A 17,891-nucleotide genomic window follows, 5' to 3' on the forward strand; every position below is an offset into this window, starting at 1 on the left:
GCTATTGTTGCAGAATTTTTTTGTCTTGTAAACGTCGTGTTTCTTCTAAGGAAGGCCGTTAAATTCTCGGTGAAATTCATTCTGGTGATTGCGCGCATCATGTCGGCTCATGGTACTTGGTGGCAAAAGCTTTCCAGCATGGTTTCTATTGGCTTACAACTCACGCAGACATCGTTCGCAAGTGTGATGATTGCCAAAAATTTGCACGACAAGCTCATGTGCCGGCTCAGGAATCACGGATAATCCCAATCACTTGGCCGTTTGCCTTTATATAGGTGTTTACAGAAGAATGTTTTGCAACATTAGTGATGTTGCAGAATCTTTCTTGCAGCAGGGAGGATGTTGCAAGAAAAAAATCACCACCGGTGAGGGAGGAGCAGCACCACCCATCCCACAGCCGGCGAGCACCAGATCACCGACCAGGTCGCTCACCACATCCTCCTCTCCGGCGAGGTGGGTGTACCGTGCTTGGCCGATAGTTGTGGTGGAGGCGAGCGGCAACACCGACCAATGCGCCGACCCCGGCTGCAACCTCGTCGCCTTATCCTCCTCTGCGGGGAGGTGAGTGGTTGCCGGTGCCAAAGCGTCGGGCGACGCACGTCTCTCATTCAGCGTTGCAGGGATTTGGATGTCGCTACCTTGTCTTCATCTTCCCCGGTCTGTAAGAGACCCGTTGTTGCGGTGATAAGAATGCAACAACGGGTCAGTTGCAAATCTAATAGTAGTGGCCCGTGGGGCACGTGGCGTGCAGGGAAGATGGCGGAGGCGGGAGCTGCAATCCGCCGGGTGATTATAAGCCTTTTCCAATTTTAAAATACCTTACAACTCCCACTCGACTCCAGCCAATCGTTGGCCGCCGTGCGTGTGCGCGTGCGTGCACCACCCGCCGACGTGCAGGCGTGCAGCCTGCACCCATCGGTCGACGCTTCCGATGGCCAGCGAACAAGAAGAGCGCATAGCGTTGATGATCGCGAGGAGCGCCGCATCGACAAGAGCAAGCCGACAACAACACCAAGGAGCCATGGCAAGACCCTCCCTGCCTCTGCTATATCTACCCACGCACGCCGCGCCGAGCAAAGCTCCCCACCTGATCGATCCATCCGTCTCTCCTCTCCCCCACGTACCCAGCAACCATGGCTCGTCATGGCGGCGGCGGCGGTAGCGGCAGCTGCACGTCGAAGGCGTCTCTGGCCAGGTACATCCCGCGGGCCCTGCGGGGCCGGAAGAAGCAGCAGCCGTACCTCATGGGGGGCCGGCGGCGGGCGCCCGACGGCTACGCGGCGTCGGTGGAGCTCAGCGCGAGCGCCGGCTCCACGTGGCCCGCCGACTCGGTGGTGCGGGTGGTGCTCTGGAGCGGCATCGTGGAGGTGTACGCGGGCGTGGTGCTCGCCTGCGCCGTCGTCGGCAACCACCCGCCGGGCCTCTGCCTCGCGCACCCGGACGTCTTCCGCAACCCGCACGGCGCCACCGTGCGGCCCCTCGAGCCGCTCTTCCCCGGCCAGAAGGTGCTGCTGCTGCCCGAGACCACCGTGCGCCGGCTCCAGCGCGACATCCCCGAGGGCTCCGTCGGGGCCAACCCCGACCACGACGACCGCGAGGACGAGGACGCGGCGGCGTCGTCCACGGACGACGCGGACACGGACGCTGACATGTCCTCGTCGTCGTGGTCGGGGGAGGAGCGGGAGGCGACGCCGGAGGGGTGCTGCGCGAGGGACTTCTTCGTGAACCGGGAATTCTGGGCCGAGTGGCAGTTCAAGAGGATGGTGGACCGCGGGCTCGCCGTCAAAAAGGAGGGCGCCGCCAGGCCGGCGAAGAAGGACAAGAAGAGGCGGAGGAAGACGAAGCAGACGGACGGCACGCCGGACGCGGCGGCGGGCACGGGGTGCCGTAACTCCGGCAGGATAAGCCAGGCGCAGAAGTGGACGAGGCCGTGGGAGCCGAGCCTGCCGTCCGTGGACGAGGACGAGGAGGACGCGACGCCGCCGTCGACCCCTTCATCGGAGGCGGCGGCGAGGACCGACCACGAGACGGCATGAGCTCATCGACGCGATCTTGTCCATGGTCGAACGTGCACATAGTGGCTTTCCGGGCAGCTTAATCTGCATGCACGGCGTGGATCCTGGTATATAACCATGGATTTGTGTCCATATATACCAGGAGAGGTTTAGAATGGTTATTGTGAATTATTACAATTACTCGTGGTTGTAGATGCATATAAAACTGTAAACTGGTAACATGTCGTGGAATTTGTAAATCGCCGGTTTGCTTTGGTGGTTGTCTTCTTGTATAATTTTTCAAATTTATCTTTTTTTTAGACAAACAGGCAGGAGCTCCCTGGCTCCATTATACTAAATGAAACCATCAGATGTCAATACAAGCAACAAAGCTGTTCAGAAAGCAACTAAACGAAGTTCTCCAAGTACTTATTACATCTTCCACCCACAAAGAGATACTAGCTATTTCATAGCATTTCTCTCTCTTTTTTGGGGGGCCACATCATATTTCTCATTAAGTGACTAGTCGAAGCAATTTGTGTTTTTTGTTATTGATTAGTCCTAGAGTTGTGGCTTTTTGTTAAAATCCCCTAAAGTTAAACCTTTTTGTGGTACTCAACAATGATGTTTAATGCCAATTTATGAAAAATTAGCCAGGGAAGCTATACTGATACAGGGAGACTATAATCAAAAAGTTATACTAAAGTTGGTGTCACTTGTTTTGGGCGGAGAGAGTATAATGGCTGAAGCTTAGTTTTAGTGAGTTGTCCCTTTTTAATTAACATTTCTTACATCAAACAAGTTTCCAGGAAACTACCATGACAAGCAGCTGAACATTACGCTGATCAAGATTTAGAACCAGAAATCCGGTGACTTTACCACTAGTGTCCGTAACATCGGGCTTTTATCATCACATGGCACATGTGGTAAGCAATCAAAACATGAGACTATCATCGAATGGCCCAAAGAAATTAATACATTTAACACTTTTTTATTTCTATCTATGTATACTTTCTGCCCGAGGCAGAGCATCAACGTGATTTGAGAGAGGGTTAAATAAGAATTAAACAAAGTTGATGGGGCTAATTTAGTATATTATATTAAATTTGGCATAAATTGTTGGGTTCAACCCTCTCTTCGAGCAAGGGCGCCCCTAGCACAGACTGCGCATAAGGTTCTTGATGGGCCCCATGTTGTTAGTATAAATCCGAGGCACTTCGTTGATTATCCGAGGACCAAGCAATCACATAAGCATGACACCGAGATTTGTTAACAAGGTTCATCATCATGACTACATCCCCAGGGCATGACTACGGACACTCCTTCCCATGACACCGCTACTATACCGCACTCCGGCCGCCCGGGCGCCGGCACACGCCGCCGGCTCCCCCGCGTGCCCGTGCTATTATGTTGGCATAGGTTACATCGTGTATCTACCACCGCTATATATGAGAGGCCTAGGATACAAGTGTCTTACTTGGACACGACTCTGTATCCTATCTACACACCGTACGACTCCAAATCCAATTGTAACCTAACTTATACAATAATATTCGACACAATTCTAACAAACTCCACCTTGGCGAATATTCTCCACCACCTTGAATTCGTTCGTGCGTCGAACCTCCATGTACATTGGACTTGAGATACGCCATGAGCCCCACTGCTACTCCCAGACTCCCATGTGACTCCATCTGCAACTGTAGTCCCTTCTCGTCTTCTTTACAGTCAACACTTGAGAAAAATTAAGTTCCCCATTACTCTACCTTGTGCTTCCAACTTCCGGAGTATCCGTTCAACGACATCACACACCGATCACTGTCTGTGTGAAAAAAATGAACAACTCACATATTGGATGCCACATATAAGAGTTACGTGAACTCAACGTCACCGCTTTTTATGTACTCCTTGTCTGAAACTTGAAGGAATTTCACCGTCGCCCTGTGTCACCCTGAGTCAAATTCGCAGTTGTCTCACCCTTCTTCCGGATAGTCTCTGACATGTCCCACCGCTATAGCACTGCGCCTCCTTCTGCCTTGTCATCCGCACTTTGCCATGTGCACTGAACACCACAAAATATACGGCCATGTACTCTCTCAGCTTTTGACAATTTTAGACTTCCCACCACTTTCTCAGATTCTCCATGGTCAACTCCTGTCCATCTTCCGGCACCGATAGACCCAGTCACCAACTTGAATCCAATACTTGTCAACACCGCTTCAGCATCCCCTGCATAATTTGTCTGACCACACGTCTGACCGCTAGTGCCTTGGCCTGTTGATGTGTCCCGTGCTTACCGCACGCCTCGCCGCTATCACCGCGTCAAGCCTCCGATGTCCTGGTCGCGTCTCCCGGGTAGCTAGCCCACACTGCCTCAACCCCCACTGCAGAGAACCACCGATCTTCACCGACCGATACCGAGTATCACGTCTCCATCAGACCACTGGTACCTAGTCCGACCCACGTGTCTCTCGCCTTCCCGCTGAAATAGGATACGATTCTCCGGATCCTTACGCCGTAGCCCCTCCATCAGCACAGAGTGAAGTCTTTCGCTAGACTCCAGCTCCACCTTCAACATGACTCCATGTAGCTGCGCTATGCTACCCCGCGCCCTGTCGACTTCAAGCTATCATGTGTACACAATCTTGAATCAACCCTGCGCCATAGTCTGTCGAAGCCGCACAAGCCCTCGAGTCTGCACCACGTGTTTCCACGCCCCAGAAGTTGGCCACCATCAGCATCACGCTCCTATGTCGTCGTCGCTGAAATCACCACCGTCTTCTGCTTTGACCGACATCCACGTCGATCCGTCAGACAGTCCAGTCCGACCCAGCTGAATTATCCGACTGCACCATGCTCCACCCTGCATCGTGTCCGCCTCGCACATCTGTGCATTGTCTTGACGCCCTGTGTACGCATGATCCCCGCACGAAGCGCTCCGGGCTTCCAAATCATCTCCCGCGAATTGTCATACATCATATAATTTCCATCTTAGCTGTATGGGCTTCTGCAACACCGTCAAACATCACTGCTATGCCGACCGAGCTACTCCACTCCTACCGTAAAATCCAATCACGAGACAATATCCTTTGGTCCATACGTGGTGGTGCTTCTCTTGGCACAAACTACAATGCTTGAGGTTGATTTGTTTTCTCAGCCAACGTCATGGCTACCAGATGAAAGATATCCATATGATTAGTTTCCTTCGCTGATTGATTTCCTCCTGCCTTACGCACGTGCATTATTTTTCACAAACCTCAATCTGCCTCTACGTATTCAGCAGTAGTCTTGCACGCACTAATGCACGGCTGGGCAACGCCCGCTTTGCCCGCACAACTTGCACGCTCCATGGGTTGCTCCCGTGCCGGCGCCCTTGCACGCCCCGCGTGGGCGTCCACCTGGACCTGGGCTTGACCCCGCCACGCACCCAACAGGGCCCACGGCTGGCTTGTCAGATCCCCTGATGCTGGCCTATCTGCCCCTTGCCACCTTGCGGTGCCCGGTCTCCTGCTGCTCCATGTCAACGCGTACGGCGCTGTTTCCCGATCTCGCTGAGAAGCACCATCCGATCCAATCTGCCGAAATTGCCTCTCTCAATGGATCTACCGAAAACCTCTGGACGCTTCTCCGGATCGCTATATGAGCAGGCGTCTCGCTGCAACGTCGAATTTTCCTGTCGCCGTCTGCGACCAACTCGACAGATTCCACGAATTTTTCCACTCCTTCCTCTAAATCAACGAATATCCGCGGCCTCTTCATAACCTTGCTCATGATACCACTTGTTAGAATAAATCCGAGGCACTCCGTTGATCATTCGAGAACCAAGCAATCACATAAGTTGTTGCTATATTATTATTGGTGGTATAAATTATAATTTACACATAATTAGTTTATACCAAATCCTCACAATAAGTCAATGAGTAAACCCATTGATTTTCTCGTTCTGCCCCCCAGCTCAGGGCGTAGTTAATGTACATGTTTTGGGCGTAGATGACACCAACAACTTGTCTCGACCAAGGGGAGTTACACAAGTAATCAACTTCCTTATCCTAAGAAAAAGTCACCTTTTAACCCATATTCAGTGCAAATAGTGAAGGTTAGCCTAGGTGATAACCCCCAAGTAAAATGAAGCAATCCTATACACAACACATCTTCGGTGCGAGATTCATATTATCGTACTCATGATATTTTTTTTTTTGAGCAACCGGCAGGAGCACTGCCTTTTCACTAAAGAGGAAATATGTACATGTTGGCATGTTTTAAGAGGGACATGCGAGAAACCACTAGGTAGACCAAAACCACATATGAACTACTCTTGGATTTCAATAACTCTAGGCCTAAATCAAAATCTCGTCACGCAATCTCCTCGAAGGTGAGATGGGCCTTGATTGATCTAGATCATCTCAAGCACATCAAAGGCACACCAATAACAAAAGCAATCAAAACCCTAGTACTAGTCTACAAAGCCTTCTATTTAGAGAAACTTCGATTTAGATAAGCCGCCTTCTGATCCAACTGGTCAAAAGGGAATTTCAGAGTGCACCAATAATCTCAAAAAACAAGATGAGATTCAAATAAAACCAGAAAAGTAAACTTTGGAATGTGAGGGGCTTTACAAGTTTTGCTTAATGTACTTGTTAAAAGCTTGTGAAATTTACATGTTAATTTTGTTTAATCTTTCCAGGAAGAACCAAGCTCCCTATAAAGCTACAAAGTTATTATTTACTACTTTATTTGGAATATGCAAACAAGTGGAGTGAGGATCGCATTCACTTGGTATGTATCTTTGTTAGTTTGTTTTAATGTAACAGTTAAACGTGATTTGATATTTTGGTTGTTTATACTATCTTTGAATGTTATATATAGTCACTGGTGAAGCTAGATAGAAACTTTAGTGGAGCCAAATAGTAAAATATGCAGATATGTGGGAGCAAATAATTAAAAATTCCATCAAAGCCCTCCAAAATTTCTGAACTTTGCATTATTTTGAAGGTTGGGGGCAATGCCCCCCCCCCTCCCCGGCGCCCGTACACATAGATTTGCTACTATTGATCAGAGATTGTACAATGGCTAGTTCATACTCAAACCATGAGTGCACCCATTGGAAAAAAATCTGACTCCGCCCCTAAACATGCCCTCTGTTCCGCTCCTACCCGGGTAGCTCCCTGTGGGAGCAGGCTACCCCGGGAAGATAGCCGCGATGCGATCTTGTTCATGGTCGAACGTGCACATAATGATTTCTCGGGCAGCTTAAGCTGCATGCATGGTGTTGATCCTGGTATATATAAACATGGATTTGTGTCCATATGCCAGGAGGTTTAGAATGGTTATTGTGAATTACTCGTGCCTGTAGATGCATAAAACTGGAAACCGGTAACATGTCGAGGAATTTATAAATCACCAGTTTGCTTTGGTGATTGTCTTATACAATTTTTCAAATTTATCACTCAAAACTAGTGTATTTGTATAAAGATTAAATTTCATAGGCTAGTGCATCACAATTTTTAGTTGGCATTTATACTTTTTGTCAAAAAGGAGGAATACTGCCGACCTCTGCATCTCCTGATGCACACAACCATCTTATTAAAAATCCAGGTCTAGAACAAAGTCTCAAAGTCTTAAGCAGTAGTAGGAAGCTTAAAAGTAAATAAATTTGCCACAACCGCTGAAAATATGGTAAGATGACTAAACGCCTATCATATTATTGAACCGTCATCCAAATCGGTTGTAAGTATCCCATGCAACTGTCTTTCATAGGTTGCACCCAGTAGTCATATGCTTCCTGTGTGGTCCGCATGGCTGAGATATGAACTCGTAAAGATAGACGCCATGGTTCTCAGGTCTTGTCCGGCCATCATCTACAACCCCGGCACTTTACACCGGACGCTAGGACGTTTCCTTGGCCGTTACGTGCGATTCCTGGCCGAGTCGAGTAAATTGGCTAGCGGCCATGCCAAAGGACCCCGCGGGCGCCACTGCTTTTTCCTCTCAACATTTTCATTCTTTTTTAACCCGTGTAGTGCCTGTTAGCATTGCTAGCGTTTGGAAGGAGGGACTCTAATACAGATGTTAAGCAAAAAAATCTTTTATTTATTTTCTTTTAAGCGCCTATGGAAGTGCTGGGTGTAAGAAAAACTGTGATGCGGAAACTTTATTCCAGGATCATGTATGCACTGGTTGATTCAACCTTTTGATATCTTTAATTTACATACCTTGATGTCTCCATAATATATGTCAAACCATCAAAATTGTCAGTGAAATGGCTCCATAAATAATGCATAATCACCAATGCATTAGTCGTAAACTATCCACGGACCATACAGTAGTAGAGAGTGTTTTCTCTCCCCTCTTCCTTCATCTTTTAGTATCCCCTCAGATGATCAGAGAACGGTCTGTTATGTACCACGTACACGCTATCTATTATTTGCACTTTCATGTGTATGTGTACATCAACACTCTCGTAATATATTTCTTTACCCTCTAACGTGCATATGTGCTGCTACTTAATCCTAGTGCCAAATGACGTTCGAAGGTACTGCTATTTACTAATTTACAGGACACGAAGAGATGCTTACCGAGGACACTGATTGTTGTATCCAACACGAATGTTTGTTCTCAATCGTCGTGTCCTCTAAGACTACCACGTATCCAACCGCCTAACTATTGCCTAATCAGATGCCTTCTAGACTACCTATAGTAAGAAGTAACTTAAACTAGTAACACGCATATGTGTGATGTCATGTAACATTTTGTTTATTAAAGATCAAGCTTGGCGTATAGTGGAACCACTCATCAAGAAATATCTTGAAACTCATTTTTAAAAAAAATCCGAGAACCATGTTTATCTTGATACTTATACTAAAATAGTCGTATGCATCCCTAGTTGGTGCATAGGCCGAGAAGTGAAAAATCTCTCTCATTTAAAAGTGGTTGCATGCATCACCCAAATGTAGAGGCCGAGGTCATCCTCCTTTTTTAAAATAATGCAACTCTTCATTTATTACGTTATAGACTCATCTTATCTTGGTATGTGTGATGTTACTCATATTGTGAGTAAGTAGCTATGTTACTTAATTTATCTCTCTATTTATTAATTAACTGCCACAACATCTTTCTTTGCTTAGGTATCATATATGTTACTACTCTCTATGCTACTCCCACTATGGATGGTCTTACAAGGGATGCAATTGTTCGAAGCAGCCCTTTGCCTCACACGTGATTGCATGGAACCGGCTAATTACCTACGGCCAATTAGCAGTACTATAATTATTTTCCGTAAACGTACACAGCCTCGAGGCATCCAATGGACGTGTGTTTTCCATAGGCCATGACTTCACGACGTGATGCGTATCTTCTAGTAAGAGCAACAGTAACCTTTCACTAACACATCCATGCATTCACCACGTACGTGCTGCTAACTGAACCAAGAGGCTGGCTATTAGCATGTGATAGTTAGCAATGTATATGCATTGCACTCTGATATACCTTTATACATACACATCTACCACATATTTAATTATTTATGAAGGGAGAGAAGAGTGTATTTAAGCCCACAATTCTATTTCCTTTATGTCTAGTAATCATCACACTAGACAACATAATATTAGAATTATTTCTCTAAATTACATGGGTCACACTGAATATTCAAAATATTCTTACACGGGGGCGTTGGAGATGTCCTCATGGTCAAAATCTCCGCCTGATAGCTGAACCGTGAACCCAAATTTCACTATGATTCAATCTGGGAAGGGGTGGTTTGTTTTGGACCATTTCGTGCTGTTCCTCCTTCGGTTTCACTTTGGGTTAGAGCATCTCCAATAAACGATCCGTATGTAAAAATAACTAATTTTTAAATATTTGAGAGCAAAAAGCGTTACTCCAACAGACGGTCCATATAAAAAAAAATTAGACCACCGTCTTTTGAAGTTGTAAAATTTAAAACTTCGTGATGCAAATTTACATCACGAGATACAACTGATGTAAAACTGCGGCCGGCCGCCAAATGACCAACCGCCACTTCATTCCCCTTCCACCTCGCGACAGCCCACCCGCGACCCGCCCCGCCGCAGCTCCCCGCTCGGCCGCGGCCCCGCCGTAGATCCAGCCCCCGCCGCCGATTCCACCCCGCATGGGCCGTCGCCAGCCGCCGCGCCGCCCCATCGCGTCCGCCTCCGCTCCGGCCGCCTTCGCCCCGCCCCGACCCCGTCCGCCTCCTCTTCGGCCGCCTTCGCCTCCTGTCCGTCCTTCGCTTGGCCCCGCTCCGTCCGCCTCCACCCGGCCCCGCTCCATCTGCCTCCGCCTCTGGTCCATCCACCGCCCCGTCCCGTCCGCCTCCGTCCCGCTCCACACGCCGTCGCCCTGCTTCGTCCGCCTCCGCCCCGCGCCGCACGCCGCCGCCCCGCTCCCCGCTCGGCCGCCGCCCGCTCCCCGATGGCGCCGAAGAAGACGCTGAAGGGCAAGTCCGGTTTCTTCGGCATGAGGGCGAAGCCCTTCTGGAACTTCGGAGTGCAGTTCTCCGACGCCGGGCGCGTTGGTGGCTCAGCATGTATCCCACTGCTGGTGAGGCCGCGCGTGCCCACGACGTGGCGGTGTGGCGTGCCGGACGGCCGAAGACGGACCTCAACTTCCCGGAAGTCGAGTCCCAGGCGGTGGCGGAGTGGCCCGTGCCACAGGGCATCTGTATGGAGGAGATGCCGGTGAAGAAGGCGAAGAAGAGACCAGCGGTTGTTGTCGCTCCCGGCGAGAGCGACGAGGCGACGATGACTCGGTTTGCACGATAGCATCCGCAGTACGTCCAGGCCGAGCTGGAGCACTACTGGAAGCGCGACGTCGAGGCGAAAAAGAAGGGGGTGAAGAAGGAGGACGAGGCCAGCCCCTCGACTGTGATCCCTATCGAGTCGTCGGATGAGGACTGGAGTGACTCCGAGGAGGGGGACGAGGGGTGCGATGACCCGACCAAGGACGAGTTCTGGGAGTAGTTCCGCAGCTCCAACGACGAGTAGTTTCATCTAGTAGTTCGAATAAGTAGTAGTTGAATTTGTGTATGAAACTATGCTGAATTTCATGTTTGAACTATGTTGAGATGAAGTAGTAGTTGGTCATTTTAATCTTGGTTTTGAACCATCTGTTGAAGTTGCTCTTTTATTTACATCTCCGTTTTGGACCATCTGTTGGAGTTGAGCATTTTTCGGAGATGTAGAAAGCACTTTTTGGTGCTCCAAATTTGGACCATCACCGGTTTGGACCACCAAAATAACATCATCTATTGGAGATGCTCTTAGGTTGTAACGGACAGAAGAATTAAATGGTCTGGAGCGGTGTGGGTTGAGCTAAGAGATGGGCTTTTTTTCCTGAAGTGAAAGAGATGGGCTGGTGTGGGTAGAAAGCAGAAAGAACGAAATGGATTGAACCCATTTGTCATCCACGGGTTCAACCCATGACTCTAGCCACACCACTCTCAGAGGCTCCAACTCTAGCGTGTTCAACATGATTTGAAAGGGGGTTAAATGAGTGTTAAACAGAGATTTTTGTGTGGAAAGAACCTCAAATTATAACATAACAGAAGGCATTGTAGGTTGCAGTCGTCTTCATATCGTTCCAGCTGCTCCGGGGGAAACCATAGATCTAGGATTCCCGGAATGGACGATGACGGGGCCTTCGGGGCCATTCCCCCTCTTGAGGGTATCGTCTTGGAGCAGGGATAATGGGTTGGAGCAGGTATATACTCATCCCAATGAACATAGGAATAATGTGAGCACGAGGACTTGAACTCTGTTAGGTTAGGAATACCACTATTCACGTAACCATTCAACCAGAGACTGATTCGCTACTGATATTTGATTTGACTAGCTTTGATCTGATGCCAGGGTCGGATTTTGTCCAAGAAGGAAACTGGCCGTTCGCCCATCGTCTCGCTCGGGGCGTGCGGTTTAGTAAGGCAACTCGCAGAATGTTTAAAGGGTGCGTCCTCTCCGGCAGTGTCGGTGGCAAGTAGAAAAGCAAAGGGATTGATTCCTGCCGGACGCAAGACGCAACGAGCATTGTTTCTTTTCCTGCCGTAGCCATCGTCCTTTGCATCACCCGAAAAAGCAAAGGAAAATGGGTTGGATTGGATTCCTCAAGGACGACTCTTTGCATCCAGTACTATACTACTATACTGTGTAGTGCGATCCAACCACCCGGCAATTGCCATCTCCCCGAGCTCGTCCGAATCTTTCTTCGAACACAACGTAGTACCAGGGCAAGCTCAGCTCATTCGGTAGCGGACGCATTTCCATCGATTTGGTAATCAGTCTAATCCTCCCCCTGCTACTTCCAAGGCTTGAGCGATTTTCTTAGCATCGGCGGCCGGTCTCAACTCACGCCAAGCCTTGAAAAGGTGTGTTTGCTTCCTACTCCCTCCGTTGCTTATTATAGTGGTGTTCTAACCTTCTTCTAGCTAAAACGAATGTGTATAGACGTGTTTCTGTGTGTTTGTTCACTCATTTTAGTCTATATGTAGTCCCCATTAAAATATCCAAAACATCTTTATAATAATGAATGAAGAGAGTATCTTGCTTACTGGCGTACTACCGCTTTTCTTTCTATAAGAAAAAGGTGTTTTTTGAAGGATTGATCTTGCTGAGCAAATCAACACCCCCATTCAATATGTATTCTTGGTCAAATAGTATCTTAAATTCTTAATTACAACACCGTCAGTTCACTTCCACATTCAATACTCTCTCTATTGCTGTTTATAAAACCAACCTACACGTGCTGCCTCCCTTTCGGTTTAGAGGGCTTATTATGTCAAAAAAAATTTCATTTTGTAAGTCCCATTTTCATTGCTCTTCATCACCTGTTCTGATTTAGAGGCACATCAAATTGTTCAATGTAATAATTACAAGAAAATTCATCAATGCATGTAAAAGTTCTAGGGTCATTTAGTGGTCACACATTCATCCATGGCAATTAATATATTGGTAAACACAATTTGAGGATACCAACTGCATTAATTAATTACTTTTGCAAGCTATGAAATTGATTCCACCACGCATCATTTGTCTCGGTTGGGGAGATTTTGGAATTGGGCTCTCTAAACCGAAAGGGAGGGAGTACTTATATTGTAAAATTGAATTAACGAAATATGCATGGGTTATAACCACAAGAAAAATAGGGTGTGCTACGTTTTCGCTGGCTGATCTATTTAAAAGATCGGCCGGCTCATGAGCTCTCGGATCTGACGCATCAAGCACCCGAGGTGCCCTCTACCATTGCAACACAGTTCTTGTTACATTTTTTTTATTGCAACATAGGTCTTGTTGTAGAAACTTTTTCCAACTGAGGTCTTGTTGCAGATTTTTTTTGTCTTCACCTTTTTTGCAACATAACTGTTGTTAGGGAGATACTTCTGCAACATTGGTGATGTTGCCCTTCGCAAAAAAACATTGGTGATGTTGCAGAAAGAATTGTAATGGAGACTCCGCTAGAAAAAAAAGTGAGTTAGGGGCTCACGTCACGTGGACATGTGTCGTACGAGCGAGGTGGCAAACGAGAGGCAACAAATCAGTCGGCTGAAGAGAATCGTCCATTGAAAGAAGTTTCTATTGACATATATTATATGACATTTAACTTGCCTTTTATTGTTTGAATTGGTAATCTAGAAATATGTACGGGCCTTATAAAAATGTACCGGCCTTATTCTGATGGTGTATATTGCTCTAGCACTACGCACTAGCAGTAACTATTGTATTGAGTTTTGAGAGTTTGGTGTAGTGGCAGTACTTTATTTCAGTACTAGTATTGGCCACGCCCTGCTTTATAAATTAATAAAGCAAACAGAAGTCGCAAGCATACGAGGTATTACAGACCGGGATAAATTTTAAAGCATACGAGTTATTAGGCTGTTCATAGTGGGGAGTAACTTAGACTAGTGTCATGCATATGACACTAGTCTTTGTTACTACCTTCATAGTGGAAAGTAACATACAAGTAGTATCATAGATGATTGCATTTATTACATTATAGACTCATTTTGCTTTGGTTTGCGTTATGTTACAATAACATATTATGTTACTCCAAACACATCTCTCCTCATTAACTAGATGCCACATAAGCAAACTTGTCTTGGAATGCGCTATGTTACTTGCTAAGTTACTCCCACTATGACCAGAGTGGGGAGTAATTTATACTAGTGTCATGCATATGACACTAGTCTAAGTTACTACCTCCATAATGCAAAGTAACATAATAGTAGTGTCATAGATGACTACATTTATTACCTTATAGACTCATACTTTCTCGGAAAGCGCTATGTTACAGTAACATATTATGTTACTCTAAACACCTCTCTCCTCATTAACTATGTGCCACATAAGCAAAAAATTCTTGAAGTGCGTTATCTTACTACCTAAGTTACTCCCACTATGACTAGCCTTACAGTTCGGGATAATTTAAAGTTGCAGCGCAAAAGTGGATACAAGTTGCAGCTCAAGCTAATCCCCCTCTACTCTCTACTTTGACCAGAATTTATCCTGTGGCTGATGGTGCGTGCGGTGTAAAGTTTTAAACTACATAATGTCATGTATAATGGTTGATAAGATAGTCTTATTTCAAATCTTGCATGTAATTTAAAGATGACAAAAAAATATGTCTACAATGGGTCATCTCTTAGCCTTATCTCCAATAACTAGCTATTCCTAAAAATGTGCTGAGACATATTGTGCTAAGAGATCATCTCTCGCCTTCTCTTAAATAAGAGAAGACAAGCCTTTTCTTATGATTTTTCTCTCCTTCACCTCATCATTTATCCTACGTGTCATTTCTAAATAGAACCATTGCACATGCCCTAAGCGGCCTGTCTAATGTAAGTTGTCCTATTTACTCGTCATGCATGCACATTTCTTGCATGTTATGGGTGTCGAAAACACATTGTCTAGTTGCTAATGACACTTCTTTTTATCTTGTTCTTATAGCTGCACAAAGTTAACTTCCGGTGGAGCAATGGCCAGAGGGCCGATTTACATCTGGAATGAGTGGGCAACACAAATCCTCGTCCTGCTTAGCTTTGCACTGCAGATCTTCCTCTTTGTCTTCGCTAGGACCCGTCGATGTGGATCTTCCCCCTTGCTGAGGTTCCTCCTTTGGCTGGTGTACCTCATGGCCGATTCGACTGCTATCTACACACTCGGGCATCTTTCCATCAATGGCATATTGCACGAGCACGAGCTGGTGGTGTTCTGGGCGCCATTCCTGATCGTGCATCTTGGTAGCCAAGACACCATCACCGCCTACGCCCTCGAGGACAACCAGCTTTGGCCGCGCCACCTACTAAATCTTGGCGTCCAAGCCTTTGGGGTTGCTTATATCCTATACAAGCATATTGGACATATCTCCACCTCATTGGGATTGGCTACTTGCTTGATGTTTGTCATTGGTCTCATCAAGTATGGGGAGAGAATATGGGCTCTAAAGTGCGCCACCATGGACGACATCCGAAGCTCTATCAAGAAGTGTGGGCTTCTCCCTACTTACTACGGTGATCTTCCGCCGCCCTCGGGAGCGAGCGCAGAAGAGCGGGACGAAGAAGAGCTTTTGTTGTTTGCCCAAGCCATGCTCCCTCTTTGCAAAGGTGGGATTATTAATTTTCCTGTGGTTTTAATTTCTCATCCACATAATTCTCCTTCCAACTTGAGCTGGTGCTGGAACTGGAACTGGAAGGCCACCTTTAAGGTGGTGGAGATGGAGCTCTCCCTCATGTATGACATCCTCTACACCAAGGCTGCAATCATCCACAGCTGGTATGGCTACTGCATCCGTGTCTTCTTGCCGTTTGGGACCGTTGCGGCATTTCTATTGTTTCAAGTAAGTGGTGATAAAGACGGTTGCAGCAGAATCGATGTTGCTATCACTTACATCTTGTTGGTAGGTGCCTTCCTCCTAGACATGTCGTCAATGTTGAGTGCTTTGGTGTCGACCTGGACATGTGGTTTCTTTTGGACTAGAAATTGGAGGAGGCTTGGTTGTGTCATCATGTCTCTCCGTCGGTATGTCAAGGCTGCTACAGGAAATAGAGGGTGGTCAGGCTCCATTGGGCAGTTTAACTTGATGCATTTCTGCTCTCGTGACAAGAGCAAGCTAAGCATTAGAGTGTCCAAGATGGTGAGACTCGAGGATCTATGGAACAAAAGGCATTATTCTAAGACCCTAGTGATCTCAGAGGATGTCGAGGAGTTGGTGTTCAAGCATGTATGGCAACTAGTGAAGAAGATTCAGCATCCAAGAGCAGAAGATGAGACTCAGTGCAAGATTGGTGTGGAGGAGCCCAAGGCAATGATGCCAACGATTTCCGAACGGCTGGGCTTTCGCCCTGAATTATACGATGACACTGCCAGGAGGCGTAAGAAATTTGATGATGCTCTCAGCTTGAGCGATGAACTCCAAGAGGTGGTCCTTACATGGCACGTCTTTACAAATGTTTTCATCTTGTGCAGCGTTGCCCCTAAGGATGCATCATTATTTGCATATCTAAAGGCGGTCAAGGCGTTGTCAGATTATATGGTGTTCCTCATCGTTGTGCGCCCTGATACCATACCTGGTATTGAGCTACGAAGCCTGTATGAAGCAACCCGAGATGCTCTCGAGGAAATATGGCGTACCAATACTTATGCAATAAAAGAGAAGAATCTTGCCAGCATCCTGCAAAACAGTAAACATGAGGATCTTGGGAAGGCGAGCGTCATTATCTCGCACGGAACTTTATACGCCAAGCTACTGATGGATTTGGTAGATACAAGCAATCACGACAAGTCCGGTGTCATATCGTCGTATGAAGATATTGACCATGTCGCCATGGGTAAACTGAAGCACCTAATGCCAGACCTGGAATCCTCATGCAGAGTTGGTGTTGTGTTTGATATGGCCAAAGCGTTGGCGCTTATCCTGGATACATGGGTGCGTCTACTCGTCTTGGCTTCCGTACGATCCAGCGGCGATGCCCATGCGAGACAGATCAACCGTGGAGGCGAGCTCACGACCGTGGTCTGGCTCATGGAGGAACACGCCAGCGTGTTTTTCAACCCACCCACCGCGGCCGGCTACGAGCGATATCGGTCTGAAGGCCGGTTCCAATGGTACCGATGCAGTGATATATGCCGTCTCAAGGCCGGTTCCAATGGTGACACGGAACAGTAATGTAATTAATGTATATATAGAGATATTGTATTTTAGCAGCAAATTCTGTGTACCTACCAGTGGCTACTGCATAGTGTGTTATCGTTTAACAGTACGAGCGGCAATGTAATACTAACAGAAGGAAGTTGCAACTGTTGGTATTGATCTAAAGGCCCAATGGGCCAAAACGAAAAAGAAATAAAACAGAAGATAACTTAACGTGAGGGAGAGGGGTACGAACCAACGATCGTTCCCCTTGACCCCAACTCACGCGCCCTGATCGGGGGCACCCTAACCAACTATGGTTTTGGTCCCCTGTCGCCAGCGCACATATAAACAGATGGGGGAGCAGCCGGCACCAACGTCAGACTAGTTCTCGTACGGTTTACTCCTGCTCCCCACATCCCTAAACCCTAACCGATCTGGGGGAGCGCTGCACGACGGGAAGATCATCTCCAAGCTCTGCCCCTGTCCCAGGGCAGTGCCGGTGGCACCCCGAGGGACGCCGCTACCTGCAGCGAGCATCTTCACCGAGGCTGCATCAAGCCTGCATCGAGCAGGCACGGGACTTCAGCAGGCACGGGACTTCGCACCGTCGACACCAATGGCTGCTTCCATTGGTGGTAAGAACTCAACCCCTCTCTGATCTGTGCCATTGGTGATCTAATGCCTGGCTTATGATCTGTTAAGTAGATCCTACGGGATTATAAATCTATCAATGGTATCTTGAGCATGGTTAAGCCTAGA

General features: G+C 47.3%; 2 protein-coding genes across 2 annotated transcripts; both read left to right on the top strand.

The window, feature by feature from the left end:
• The first annotated feature begins 842 nt into the window (after positions 1-842).
• LOC125553139 lies at positions 843-2,314 on the top strand. Its single transcript, XM_048716924.1, has one exon. The coding sequence runs from the start codon at positions 1,134-1,136 to the stop codon at positions 2,034-2,036; it is 903 nt and encodes a 300-aa protein (XP_048572881.1). The 5' UTR covers positions 843-1,133; the 3' UTR covers positions 2,037-2,314.
• Positions 2,315-12,085: 9,771 nt separating this feature from the next.
• LOC125553140 lies at positions 12,086-17,291 on the top strand. Its single transcript, XM_048716925.1, has 2 exons — positions 12,086-12,372; positions 14,948-17,291. The coding sequence occupies exon 2, from the start codon at positions 14,976-14,978 to the stop codon at positions 17,163-17,165; it is 2,190 nt and encodes a 729-aa protein (XP_048572882.1). The 5' UTR covers positions 12,086-12,372; positions 14,948-14,975; the 3' UTR covers positions 17,166-17,291.
• The last annotated feature ends 600 nt before the right edge of the window (positions 17,292-17,891 follow it).

This window comes from Triticum urartu, chromosome 4 (assembly GCF_003073215.2).
Source record: "Triticum urartu cultivar G1812 chromosome 4, Tu2.1, whole genome shotgun sequence".
NCBI lineage: Eukaryota > Viridiplantae > Streptophyta > Magnoliopsida > Poales > Poaceae > Triticum > Triticum urartu.

Bases quoted from the DNA above. Each gene is read 5' to 3' on its own strand.
- LOC125553140 (XM_048716925.1), top strand. From the start codon at position 14,976: ATGGCCAGAGGGCCGATTTACATCTGGAATGAGTGGGCAACACAAATC.
- LOC125553139 (XM_048716924.1), top strand. From the start codon at position 1,134: ATGGCTCGTCATGGCGGCGGCGGCGGTAGCGGCAGCTGCACGTCGAAG.